At 36.7% G+C, this 14,023-nt stretch overlaps 1 protein-coding gene across 3 annotated transcripts; it reads left to right on the forward strand.

Moving 5' to 3' along the window:
- Nucleotides 1–3,700: 3,700 nt before the first annotated feature.
- cunh22orf23 (chromosome unknown C22orf23 homolog) lies at nucleotides 3,701–11,947 on the forward strand. Of its 3 annotated transcripts, XM_056245108.1 has the most exons (7): nucleotides 3,701–3,891; nucleotides 3,968–4,045; nucleotides 4,513–4,575; nucleotides 4,670–4,840; nucleotides 10,287–10,415; nucleotides 10,675–10,775; nucleotides 11,069–11,947. In XM_056245108.1, the coding sequence occupies exons 2-7, from the start codon at nucleotides 3,970–3,972 to the stop codon at nucleotides 11,177–11,179; spliced, it is 651 nt and encodes a 216-aa protein (XP_056101083.1). In that variant the 5' UTR covers nucleotides 3,701–3,891; nucleotides 3,968–3,969; the 3' UTR covers nucleotides 11,180–11,947. The 3 variants fall into 3 exon arrangements, with proteins under 3 accessions (XP_056101083.1, XP_056101084.1, XP_056101085.1); XM_056245109.1 differs by lacking the exon at nucleotides 4,513–4,575; XM_056245110.1 differs by lacking the exon at nucleotides 3,701–3,891 and having other exon boundaries at nucleotides 3,968–4,034.
- The last annotated feature ends 2,076 nt before the right edge of the window (nucleotides 11,948–14,023 follow it).

Raw genomic sequence — 14,023 nt, forward strand, 5'->3', positions numbered from 1 at the left:
GGCTGGTGACACAAAATAAACCGTTGCGCTTTTCTAAGCGTTTAAAATTGATGACTATATTGTATGGCGGAATACCATAACAAGTGCTTTTGAGCACTTCGACTTGGCGCAATAATATCTTCACTCGTGAAAAGTCCCGGCTCCCGCTTCCTCTCCCCCTCCCTCTCATTTCCGTCAATACAACCAACGTGACATGCGCCGGTAGTAGTAGTTTGAGCGGAGTTGACGAAGTAACAGGTTGTTGGAAGCTAGTTTGTATACAATCATGGTTAAAACGTGCATCGTAAAGGGTTGTGAAAATAAGGAGAATGTACATAGTGCTGTCATTTTTCACCGAATTCCAACACACCACATACAGCGGAAAGCTTGGTTAGCTGCTTTCGGGAAAGCTCCGGTCTGTTCTGGATCATATCTTTCCCTCTCACGGTCCATAAGAGCTAATTCCTCCTCTGTGTACTCGGGTTCAAACAGATATGGCTCTGGGTCTTCTACAAAGAAGTCATAATCATCTACAAAGTCCGCCATTGCAAATGATCTGCAGTTTGCTAATAGCACAGCACAGGTAGTAAAAGTCACGTTGGTTGTATTGACGGAAATGTAAGAGGGAGGGGGAGAGGAAGCGGGAGCCGGGACTTTTCACGAGTGAAGATATTATTGCGCCAAGTCGAAGTGCTCAAAAGCACTTGTTATGGTATTCCGCCATACAATATAGTCATCAATTTTAAACGCTTAGAAAAGCGCAACGGTTTATTTTGTGTCACCAGCCCAGGTCAAGTTACACTACTCGAGTAACTGTGTTTACATAGGGAAAACGTGGAAGTGTTTGGTCGCTTCTCTGCTTGGCCCATATTTAATGCATGGGCTAAGCTAAGTGCTAACATAGTTTTGCGGCAATACAGAGCGATATAGTGCACGCACTGAGACGAGAGAGGTATGTATCAACTCGTCTTAGTTAAGGGAATAACATAGTTTAATAAGAAAAACTGGTGGAGTATCCCTTTAACTATGTCAAGTAAATGTGTCATTACCATCACATCATCGAATATATGTAAAAAATAAAACTTAAATGATAAATCAGTGCTTTTGAAACATTTTGTGGTTTCACATGGAATCTATTTTATCTTGAACTTAATGGGGTTGTTGATTTTTACTTGCAAGATGAATTATAGTCATTTAAGTATCTACATTTCTGATTCACCAATCTACCCTGGCTTGGAATATAAGCCTATTTTAAGTGAATGCCATATATCAAAACTTTTTTAATACAGTGATCATTTAGACTGTCAAACATTGTCAGAAATATATAATTGTAGTTCTTTATTATGCACATAATTGAATCATTATGTTCTTTCTCATTGTTTTGTATGATATTCCAAGTTCTTTATGTGCCGCATACACTAACCGGTACTTTTTCAAAATGTTTCCAGCAATGACCTTTGATATGATTTGTTTTCCTTTAATTTTCTTTTGATGGTAGGTTTGTCGCAGCTGTGAGACTAATGTGTTGTGGAACACAAGAGTCTTCCTGAGATTACCATGTCCTCCCCTCAACTGTTTTCTTGCTTTAGTTCTTGGGGACTGCTCAGTGGTATGCTTCTTAGTCAGCCTATATCTAAACTTTTCCTATACATATAAAACCTTTTGCAAGGCATTTTCCAGCTTTTTTTTTAGACTTTTGAAGATCATAGTAGACCTTTCTTCTGTTTCTATTGACTTTTTTGCATCCACTTTGCTTTGGGGTTTGGACAGAATCTGCCATACCTCCTCTTTCATTCCTTGCATTTGGCACATCCCTATTCTGGTTCTCTTGGAGATCAGGAGATTCTGGAGGACTAATCATTGAAAGATAAGTTTCTATTTCTCCCTTTTCTCTGTCCTTAGCTCTCTTCCTTTGTTGATTAACTTTCCATCATTTTTTTTCATATCTGTGTTCTCGCGTGCTCAATAGGGAAACAGATTTCAATTTTCCTGTTTCTCTTCTTCTGCGATATCTCTCTTTCTCACTCTGCAGATACTGTGCATATTTCTCAGGATTATCTTTTAAACGTTGTCTGTATGATTTGGACCTTTGGGCAGCTGCTTTTGGAGCCATGTCACACCTAAACAAAACAATTATAATTAATTAATTTAGTATTTTAAAAACAAATGTTTTACTTAATTTAAAATATTGACTTTTGATTGGAAAATGTATATTAATTCATTTAAGATAACATATTCAACATAAATCCTTTAAAGAACTGTTTAATGTATCTGCCGTCATCATCATCACAACCTGTCATTACCAGCACAAGCTGTAATGTGCTGGTAATGACTGTGCTGGTAATGACATTGTTGTCAAAAAACTAGCCTTGCTAGCAAAGATGATGACTAAGCACGTGTAGCTAGCTTTCTACATGTAATGTACACCATTTTAACTAGTAAAGTTTAAAAATAATCCAAAAATGTTTAAAAATACAGAAATACAACACATATGGTAATGACGCATAATAAGTGTACATGCCCAACACAAAGAATAAAGAGTAGATTTACTTACTTTTCTGGACATCAAGGCATCAGTCTTGCAGCTTGAAATCCATGTGCTCTACTATGATATTAGGTTACCATGGCTACCAAATAAACTTTTGATGAAAAAAACAGTTAAAAAGTGCCTTTATGCAGAGCGTGTTGGTAATGACAGCTAAACCATGGGACAGGTAGATATTAAGCAAAATAAAGTACAAAATGCATATATATGCTTAATCTGTGCATGTCGTTTATTAGTTCAGGTAACATTTAATTCATATGCATATTTTTTTTAAAAATTAATTTGTGATAAATAATGTTTGGACAACATGGACAATGTTGGACAACACCAAAACACAGATATTGTACCACAAAACACCAATAAATTGTGTTAAAATCATTAGTAAGAGCAGCCATAAAAAAGTCTAGGCTTAATTGTTTTTGTTTATACTAATGAGTGGTGCTAAAATGTATTCGATTTAATTAGTTTTTAATAGAATTACGCCCTGTGGACAGAAATAGGCCAGAATTCAGAGAAATACCCTGTTATATTGTAATGTTATGTGCTTTGTCATGAGGTAATTTATTTACTCACCCTCAAGTCATCCTTAGACAAACACAATTAAAAAAATATCCTGGCTCTTTCAAGCTTTATGGGAATAGTAACTGAGATTTTGAAGCACATCCATCCATCAGAAAAGTAATCAATAAGGCTACAGTGGGTTTATTAAGGCCTTCATGGAGCGAAGCGTGTTTTTTTGTAAGAAAAATATACATATTTATAACTTTTTAAACAAGAAAGGGACTTTGGCCTCGCTATCACCTGTCATGGCGCTGCTCTGAATAAGTTCTAAATAAAGCTTTTTAAAGATTTTAAAATTACTAAGTTGTTTTCTTCGTTGTCGACTAAACTCCGTATTCCGAATTTTCGATTTTTTTCTTTCAGCAGTGGTCGAGCTTTTATTGATTTATTTATTCATTCATTCACTTAGGCCCATTTATTTTCCAATATATATTTTCAAATAGCTTATTCTTCAGCGGAAAAGTGAATAGTATCAAAGTCCCTAGATAGTGTGACTGTCTTGCTTGCTTCAGGCGATTGGATGTTCGCCTGAAACGTCACACATTGTGAACAACCAACCAACTTTGGAACAACTCACGAAACCACCTGACGGAGAACGTTTATAGGGAGCTTTGCAAAACATTGAATCCGATCTAAATCGTGTGGATTTGTCATCTCGAAAGCAACTCTAAACACCCTAAAACACAAAGAGTTTGTTCAGCTTTCTTTGTTAGACTGGTGGTCTCTGCTTTGCTGGATTATCCCCGGTCTTATATGTTTTGCGTGTGTTACCATAGGAACCGCTTTGCTGCTTTTGCGTTTGTAACGTGAGTAAACCTTTGACGACCAAAATACCAGTTTTCTTGGTTTATGGCAAAAAAGTAAAGTGTTTTTATTTTGCAGGAATGATGGCCAGCGGATCAAAATATAAGGAGTCCAGAGTCACTAACTACAGAACAGAGACACGACAGTTAATACAATGTGTGTGTGTGTGTGTGTATGTGTGTGTGTGTGTGTGTGTGTGTGTGTGTGTGTGTGTGTCTATGAGTGTACGAGCTAGTGTACTGTGGGTTTTTCTATGCCTGTGGGGACTTTAACCTGAATGCTCATGGGGACTCATGGACCTAAATTGAGGTCCCCATGAGGAAACAAGCTTATAAAATACACAGAATGTTTTTTCTTTTTCTTCATGTAAAAAGGCAGAACGTTTTCTGTGATAGGTAGGGTTAGTGTAAGGGGATAGAATATTCAGTTTGTACAGTATAAAACCATTACGCCTATGGAGAGTCCCCATAAACCATATATTCGTGTGTGTGTGTGTGTGTGTGTGTGTGTGTGTGTGTGTGTGTGTGTGTGTGTGTGCGCGCGAGCGTGTTCCAACAATCATGCATATCTTGTTTTTATCTTTTCTTTGGCTCCATCTGTGGGTTTGTTTTGTTTCATTGTAGTAATGATGCAAAAGTCTGGTCTAACGGACTTTCAACAGAAACAAATCAATAATCAGCTGAAAAGTGAGTTCAGGTGACAGATTTTATAATATCCTACTACAACTGTCCTGGCAATTTTATGCCCATTAACACTGTCTTTTTGTGTTTGTTTGATCAGATGGGGGCGCTCTTTCACTAACGTTTACCCCAGTTGAGCAGAAAAAAGTGCAGTCAGAGCCCAGAGTCTCCAGAGTGACCTCACTGATGGGTCACCAGCTGAGGCGCAGTGCAGAAAGATGTAGTGCTGGAGATAATTACAAACGTGAAAAGTTTCAGCCTAGTGCAACACGTGAGTGCAAAAAAATAAACATTTCCCTATACTATATTCTTTATCACCCAATTCTTCCTCTTCCTCACTGCTGCTATTTTTTCCCCCATTACATTTACATTACATTTATTCATTTAGCAGACGCGTTTATCCAAAGCGACTTACAAATGAGAACAATAGAAGCAGTGAAACTAACAATAGGACAACAATATGCAAGTGGTATGACCCCTCCCAGTTTAATCTAACTTAGTACATGTACTTTTTTTTCTTTTTTTTAAGATAATATTGAATAGAAGATAGAATAGAAGAATAGAAGTGTTGGTATCAATTGGATTAGGTGTTGCCGAAAAAGATGCGTCTTCAGCCGTTTCTTGAAAATGGCCACGGACTCAGCAGCTCTGATTGAGTTTGGCAGATCATAGAGCAGAGCAGAGCCAGTGGTTGTTCTGTAGGCAAATGTCAGTGTCTTGAATTTGATGCGAGCGGCAACTGGCAACCAGTGCAGTTTTGTGAGGAGAGGAGTGACGTGTGCTCTCTTCGGCTCGTTAAAGACCACTCTAGCTGCAGCATTTTGGATCGGTTGCAGAGGTTTGATAGTGCAAGCTGGAAGACCTGCCAGAAGAGCATTATGTAACCCTACGGTGGTAGTTCTGCTTATAGGCAGGCTAAGGACCTATTGTAGGAGTTATCTAAATCTAGATTCGATGAGGAGGTTGGTTATGTACTAATCATAATGGTCAAAAGACTCATAGATTCCACTCCAAAGGAAGCACAGGACAATAGATTAAAGGTTGAATGTAGTTCTTATTCAAATTATTTTTCTTATTCAAAATTCAATATTTAGTTCAGTTCACACAGCATTAGTACCATTGATGTTAACAAATCAGCCACAACTTTTGAGATCTCATGAAACAAAAACAAAAGGGAAAATCTTTCAAAGAAAAATGAGTTACCCTTGAGTGCACTCAAATATTTTAACTGTCCAACCACCCCTTCAATACTTAGCGTCCATATCAAACCACCCAATGTAACCGTTGCAGCGCTGTTAGTTGAGGCAGTGGACCAGGGAACCAGGCACCAGGGTGAACAGACAGGAATCCAGCTTCGGTGGAAAGAACACTAGGGATCCGGGACCAGAAGAAGCCTAAAAAAAAAGTCTACACTAAAAAATGTGCAGAAAATTAACTAATGTTCAACTAAATGTCCTTTTTCCATCTTTTCATCATTTAAAAGTCCATATGTTCAATAATACAACTTAAAATAAAAATCAATAAAATGGAATTGGACAAACAAAAGTACAATATAGCATAGTAACTCAAAATTGACATACTTGACTCAAAACAAAATTATTTCCTTTCAAAATGCATTTTTCATTGTACCAAAATTAGAAACAAAAATGTACCTGTGGGGTAACATCCACTGCTGTAGATAGCCAGACTGTTTTTTTTTTAAATCCACTGTAACATTGAAATGTAAACCTTTTTAGTAATTTCACCATTTTAGTTTCAAGCTAATCACCACAAAATGATAGTTTTCACTCACCGAGATAACTTTGTTTTACAACAGGTGTCGTCTAATTTTCAGTGTAGTTCAACCTCGAGGATATATTTCGTTTTCTAAATCAATTTCAACCTTAATATTTACTTCTGCTCTAGCTCCCGTTTTTCCAGGCTTTTTTCATAGGTATAAACACTAGATGTCGCCTTGGGGTTCTAAACATGCGTCAAAACCACCGCCATCTTGGAACAGGGGTCTTGTCATAGGAAGTAGCTAGGTAACGCTGAATTCATGGATGATGCCGGACTTTTGTGCTGCGTATGGATGTTTACACGAACGAAATCTAAAAACCAGACAGCAAGGGATTACATTTCACATTACATTTCAAAGATTGTGAAATTTTGTAATTTTTTAAAAATTTCTCTGGACTCTATAATAAATACATGTCTGACCGTTGGAACGAACCCAAAACAACTAGAAAATCGCATTCATGATGATTTATGGTGATTTTATTTCCGTTAGACCTTTTCCTACATTGACGCTGATGAGGGGTTACCGTTTCAAGATGGCGGCTCTATTGACGCATTCGTTCCAATGAACTGCCGTAGCCAAGGCGAGATCTAGTGTTTATATCTATGGGCTTTTTTAAGGCAAGGCGAATGCCAGAAAACAGCAGAAGAAGAACGTTTCATTGTGCACTGCCACCTAGTGGCGAACTAGATATTGCACTTTACTCTAATTTTAAGTGTTTGCATTAAAGGTCATTTCAGGACTTTATTGGGGCAAAATTGACAGGGTTACAATTACAATAGTCCATAGGATAGGATAGAACAAGTGCTTGGACAAGGAGTTGTGTAGCATGCTCTGATAGGAAGGGACTGATCCTCCTAATGTTGTACAAGGCAAATCGGACCGGGCAGTTCTAGCAATGTGGTCTGTAAAGTTCAATTGATCATCAATCTCAACTCCAAGGTTCCTGGCTGACCTTAATGGAGTTATGGATGACGAACTTAGCTGAATGGAGAAGTTGTGGTGTAGTGTAGTGTTGGGTTGGCCGGGACCACAAGCAGCTCTGTTTTCGCAAGGTTTAGTTTAAAGTGGTGGTCCTTCATCCAGCCAGAAATGTCTGTCAGGCAGGCTGAGATGCGAGCAGCTACCGTCGGATCATCAGGCTGGAATGAGAGGTAGAGTTGTGTGTCATCAGCGTAGCAGTGATAGGAAAAGGCATGTTTCTGAATCACAGATCCTAGTGATGTCATGTAGATGGAGAAGAGAAGTGGTCCAAGCTAAGAGTATAGAAGTACCAAGAGGCGAAACTCCGTTGCAGTTTTGACAACAATCGCTAGATGGCGCTGCTGTCGCCATTTTGGACCGAACCAACGGCTTTACCGTTAGCACAACTATACAGCATTAACATTATGTCTGGAAATAAAAAAAAATAAAAAAAATTAGTGGCATGGAGGTGTACAACAATGAGTGCAGGGAAATTGTGTGTGACAAGGAAAAGTGCAAAAACACTCTTGTATGGTGAAACTATTCAATAGAGTCAGAATCCATCATATATTACGGACCCAAAATCGACAACTCTCACAGCCCAAACAGAAGCGCAACAGAACTTTTTTAAAGCGAAGTCATCTATAAATCTGTACATTAACTCTTTCTGTATCAAATGTAACGTGTTGTACAAAGTTTTTATCAGTCAAGATGAATTAAATTATAATAAAACTAAAGACTAAAACATATAGAACAGCTAATATACTTACCATTGTCATTCTATTTGTAGTAAATGTGTTCACTTTACTTGCACAATGTTTGATTTGTTGTGTGTAATGGAGTGTTGTCCCTTTCACCTACTCACCGTTCATTGTGTTTTGGCTTATTCAAGGAATTTGTCAATCATTTCATGAGGAACATGGGCTGTTGTTACTGGTGTTGTAAAATTGTGCTGTGTATGAAAACGGGAGTTATCCCCAAAAGTTATTGGGGTAAATAAATAGCCTATTTGACAGCTTCATGCTCTATGACGAAATCGTTTAATTATAAACCGATCCATAAGCATTATTTTGTTGTACATTATTCGACACGCTGTTTTAGTTTAGGCTATAGATTAGGCTATAGGGCGGCAGTGGCTCAGTGGTTCATGTAGGTTGTCTACAAACCAGAAGGTTGGTGGTTCAATCCCCGGTTCCACCTGACCAAGTGTCGAGGTGTCCCTGAGCAAGACACCTAACCCCAGCTGCTCCCGACGAGCCTTGCATGGCTGACACTGCCATCGGTGTATGAATGGGTGAATGTGAGGCAAAATGTAAAGCGCTTTGGTGGCCATTGGGTCTGTGAAAGCGCTATATAAATGCAGTCCATTTACCATTTATAGAGATATTAAAAACTAGAAACTACTATTTAGTTCCCTTAACCACTTTTGAATTGGAACCGGTATCGTTCAATTCTATGACAGCTGAGTTGCATTCAGTCCAAGATGGCGGAGCTGCAGCTCTGCGCATAGGTGCTTTTGTTGCAATGGAACATTCTATTAAGTTTCGCCTCTTGATACTTCTATACTCTTTGCTCCAAGCACTGAGCCCTGAGGAACCCCAGTAGCTAGATGTTGGGTCTTAGACACCTCACCCCTCCACGACACCCTAAAGGACCTACCTGAGAGGTAAGACTTGAACCAATTGGAGTGCGGTTCCCGAGATGCCCTGCTTCGTCTTTAGGATTGACAGAAGGATTAGATTCATTAAATTCCATTAGATTCTCAAATGCATTTCATTGCATGTATGCAGCACTGTGCTCTACACTACTCATGTAAACACACATTTGCATTGAACTGAACTTCACTGTCACGTATTATTTCAATGTAAGTTAATACAGAAATCATAACTCATCTTTAAACAACTTGATATAGTGTACTACTTTACCAGTGTGCTTCTGGTAAAGTGGGGTAGAAGGGGAAAAAATCTATTCATTCATTCACCTTCATCAGGCTTCCATAAAGCCACAGCATTTCTGTGAGACAAACTTAGGAGCCCAAAATAATTAACCCTTTAAGCCCTGAAGGCATTTTTATTTTTTTCTGAATGACATAAACTTTTAAAATAAAACATAAAGAACTCCAAAACGATAGCAAGGAGAGTCAAAAGGTAAGTATTGTTTGATAGAAAACGTAAAAAAAAAAAAAAAAAAAAAAAAAATCATTACATTTGGAAATTCATGCTTAGAAACTGCTGATAAAATATTTTAAAAATGGGCTCAAGGACCAAGGTAGCCTTTTTGTTTAGCCCTTGACACCCTGAAGGCATTTTTTAAATTGTTGTTCCTCCATTGTATCTCGTGATCAACACAATGTATTATGTTGATTTTGGACTCATTTCAATCGGGAACATCCATACTATTATCTGTGCATGTTCCATAAAATTACAAGCGTAAATGCCACGTGAAAGCTACGTTTTATTTTACTTAGCTACATGTGTGCCTGTGGGGTTTTATGTTATAACTTTCTATAACTATCTTTAGATCTAAGTGACTAGATCTATGATGAGTTCTTTTAAATCTTGATAATCTGCTGTAAATAATTATGTGCCATTTTCCACGGTCGGAGCATGTTTCATGAAGTTAAGAGCGAAAACGTGACATAAATGCCGCATTCACATACAAAAACTTCTTTAAGTTTAGTAAAACCCCACAAAAATTATGATTGTACTTGAGTCTACTCCGTGAGAGCTTTCAAATGACATATGACAGATTACAATCTGAGCTGTATGATGTTTTTGACAATATTACAGTACATAGTACAAAAAACAGTATCCATGGTCATCATCAGTGTGAGCTATCAAGTGTAGTTTAATATCTGTATACAGTACATATTTCAGCCTACATAAATTCATCTAACCTGTGTTTGTTGCAGAAGTCTTTAAAAGTGTAACAACAAAGATCTTTCCATCCTTCTCTGCTGATTCTTCTCTCTTTCTAGGGGATCTGGAGAAAGAGAAGAGAAGGCTACAAAATGTTCTTTCTACTGGTAAAAAGGATGCTGGGCCAACTCACTCCCAAAGAGACTCCACAGAAAGAAGAGAGCAACAGATAGACAGATTCCAAGAGGGTGAGACAGGCAGTTGCTGTTCATTTCTCATCTGAGTGATCTGATTTCAATGATACTGATTGTATATTGAATTATTTTTTTATTTTTTTTGTAAAAGAAGTTCTATTTATTTACTTTTTTATTTCAGTTTATTAATCATAATTTAGAGGGCGGCAGGGAGAGTCATGTTTACAGAGACACTTTAATGAACTTGATAAGGAGCTCAGTAGTATACGCATCAACATGAAAACTATAATTTAATGTAATTTCTTACCAACAGTTCTGGATGAGATTGAGGACAGGAGGCAGTTTTTAGAGGAGATGATGACATTGGGAAAAGGTGACCAATACCAGCACCTCATCAACACAGAGATCTCTCAGGTGAGGATACAAACTCATAAGCTCATAACACATAACAGCCAATACTCTCATGCAATGTCACCAGCCATCATCAGTTTTTAAATGCGACTTGACCCACAGTTTCAGTCTAAAAACCTGAGAAATTAGGAAGTTATTTATGAATGTTTTATAGCACCACAGTGAAATGTCCTGTTTTTTTAATCACATTTTTTATGTATCTTTATATTTTTGTGTTTGTTATTAGCTATTTCTTAGTCTTAAACTAAAGCTATTTTGTTCTAAACTCTGGTATTAATTGTATATTTTTCTTCCAGAAAATCTGTGAACTTGAAGAGATTGACAGGAAGCGCAGTGAAGAACTAAGGACCCTCAATTTAAATGGAAAAGAGGAACTACAAAGCAAAGAGAGGGATGGAGAAAGATAAGGTGATAATATAAGGTAGTGTTAGACAAGTATGAGCATTAAAACTTGTTTAAAAAAAATAGCAAAACTGCAAAAGGTTTTTGTTTCATGAAGTCATTTTATTTTTAATGTCCTCCATCCTAAAAGCACTGTCTGTTTTAGGGACAACGAAAAGCCCTTGGGGTTGATCAGGCACACACACTGACATACAAATGTAATACTAAAATCTGATAAATACAAATTAACACTCAAATACTTGCAGAAGACACAAGCTGAAATGTCAACAAAATATTCAAAGACACTTAATAGCCAATGAGAGGACATACATAAATTAAACAGATTAAAGGCACTCCTTCAGAAATACACTCCTGCTTGGGTTTAAGGCCCAACACACAACATGCGACATTCTACAGTGAACATTTTAAAATTATTTAACTAAAGCTTAATATTGCATATTGCTTTAAAGAGTGAGGAACATCTATTATTGTTTAACATTAACATGCCTACAGTTACCGTTTGTGAGAGTTACAGTCTTTTTTGTTTTCATTAAAATAGTTTAGACTTATTTTAATGTTATCTCTCATTTTAACGTTTATCTGTCACCGATGATTCTAGGGTGCAGATTTGTCTGGTAACTCTGTAACAAGCTTAATGACATTTCAGAGGGTTATTAGATACATTTACAAGTTTGATGATTTTGTAACAATTTTCCACTGAAATTGGAAAAAAAAAACTGCTTCTGAATTTCTTCTATGAACTAATTTTCTGTCAGTAAATACTATAACAATTTAGTGTTGTAACAATATCTTTTAACAATCTTCTCAACATTATTTTTTTCAATATTAATCTGTTAAATATTATTCATATTAAATACACTGGTTGACCAAAACATCTAGAATTGGATCATTATTGCAGTGATCAATATATTTCTGGCATGTTATATGTTTGGTAACAATTATTTTATCTCTAACTAATACAGTGTAGCTTTTCATTTCTTAAACAACCAAACATTACAGAAGATCCCATCGCCCCATGGCCATATTCCAGGATGACAATTGCAAGAATTATTAGGCTCAAACTGTGAACGAGTGGTTCAGGGAGCAAGAGGAATAATTTTCACAAATCAATTGGCCACCAGAGTCCTGACCATAACCTCATCGAAAGTCTTTGGGTGGGCTGGAGTAGAGAGTGTTTTGACTGTCAATAGACAATCTCAGCCAAACATTAATGCATCTCTTGATGGAAATAAATGTTGTGATGTTGCAGAAGGTTGTCAAAACAATGCCATGACAAATGTAGGCTGCAATTAAATCTAAAGGCTGTCCCACAAAATACCTTTTTAGCCAATCAGTCTACAAATCAGTATTGATCATACTTTTAAAATTAATGTGTATATAAAAATATTGTCCAGGGAAGGGTTGCACCAGCTGTTCGTAAGTTCTTATTTACATTGGAACATAAATTCCACACTAGAGGCTTAGTTAGTTTAGTTAGTTTGTAACTAATTCTCTACTTTTTGTAATTTTGTTCTGAAAGGAGGAGACAGTAAGTCGTAAGCTGGTCGTAAAGTAATGCATCGTCCCATTATATGAAATTTACCTTCAATGTTCCAATAGTGAATTTCAGTTTATCATATTTAAGTTGATTCTAACTCAATTATTACCTCAATTAACTAATGGTAAAGTAATGTTTCCATTTAAATACAATGTTTAATCACAAAATAACATAAGAATTTTTTACATAAATAATATTATAAATACCATTGTAAATACAAATAACAAATTAATAAGAAGCAATACATAAATACTAATGCAAAAAAACTAAAAACAAACAAATTACATTTATTTTGGCACAGAGCGATACACACAGAGGTGCACTTTTCAGATCAGGTTCATGTTGTAGAGATCCAAGTAATTTTTTCACAATGTTCTCTTTCTTAAAGTCATCAAGTTAATTGATGCAATTCAATCAATCTGCTATTTTCTTCCAATCGTTACTCCTATTCGGAGGCTTTTGTAATTTTTTAGTGTACTAAAGATCAGGGGTGCGGCCAGGGATTTTGGGCCCCATGAAAAAATATGAGGTAAGGCCCCTACTACTGCACCCGTTCAATTAATAAAATCAATCTCTGGGGCCCCTAAAAGTGTGTGGGCTCTTAGAATCGTCCTAACTTTTCCCCGCTTTGCGGCGCCCCTGCTAAAGATTAAAATATGTAGTTACATTTTATGGTGCAATGCTCAAATATTTAATACTGCGCAAATTGTAATTTAATGCCTATTTGCAACTAGGCTTTTTTTTTATTAAACACAGCTGGTGCAACCGGACACAGGCAGATAAAATCTGATATGCATCTATAATCATCCTTCTGAATCCCATACAAATAATCTCGACATAATATCATTTTCCCCAGCACTAATATAAACTGCAAGCTTAATAATTTCTGCTTTCATCTCAGCAAGACTTCTATAATTACTTATGAAAGGGCTGGATGGGGCCTGTAAAGTTTCTACAAATGTCAAACTACAAATAGTTTCTTTCACTCTTCATTGTGGAGAGAAATACAAGTAGCAGTACCTCTATGCAAAATATAAATATATAAAAACTCAGAGAATCAGATTAAATTAGGATTAAAAACTGTTGAGCTTCCTCTGACTGTTAAAATGAGTTTAAAAGAAGGATGTGTGTGAAACTTTCCCAGGGTTATTTTGGACTCAATATCATCTCAATCACATGTCAATCACAATCAGTATCAGCTTTCTGTAACTTCAAATTGTACAGATTATAGTAAGATTATATAGTGGCTGAGCCTTTCTAGAGATAGTCATAAAAAGTTTGATCAAGACTGTGTTCAGTTTTGACTGTTATA

The sequence above is a fragment of the Rhinichthys klamathensis genome, unplaced genomic scaffold (assembly GCF_029890125.1).
Source record: "Rhinichthys klamathensis goyatoka isolate OS25496 unplaced genomic scaffold, OSU_Roscu_1.1 h1tg001378l_1, whole genome shotgun sequence".
In the NCBI taxonomy this organism is placed as follows: Eukaryota; Metazoa; Chordata; class Actinopteri; order Cypriniformes; family Leuciscidae; genus Rhinichthys; species Rhinichthys klamathensis.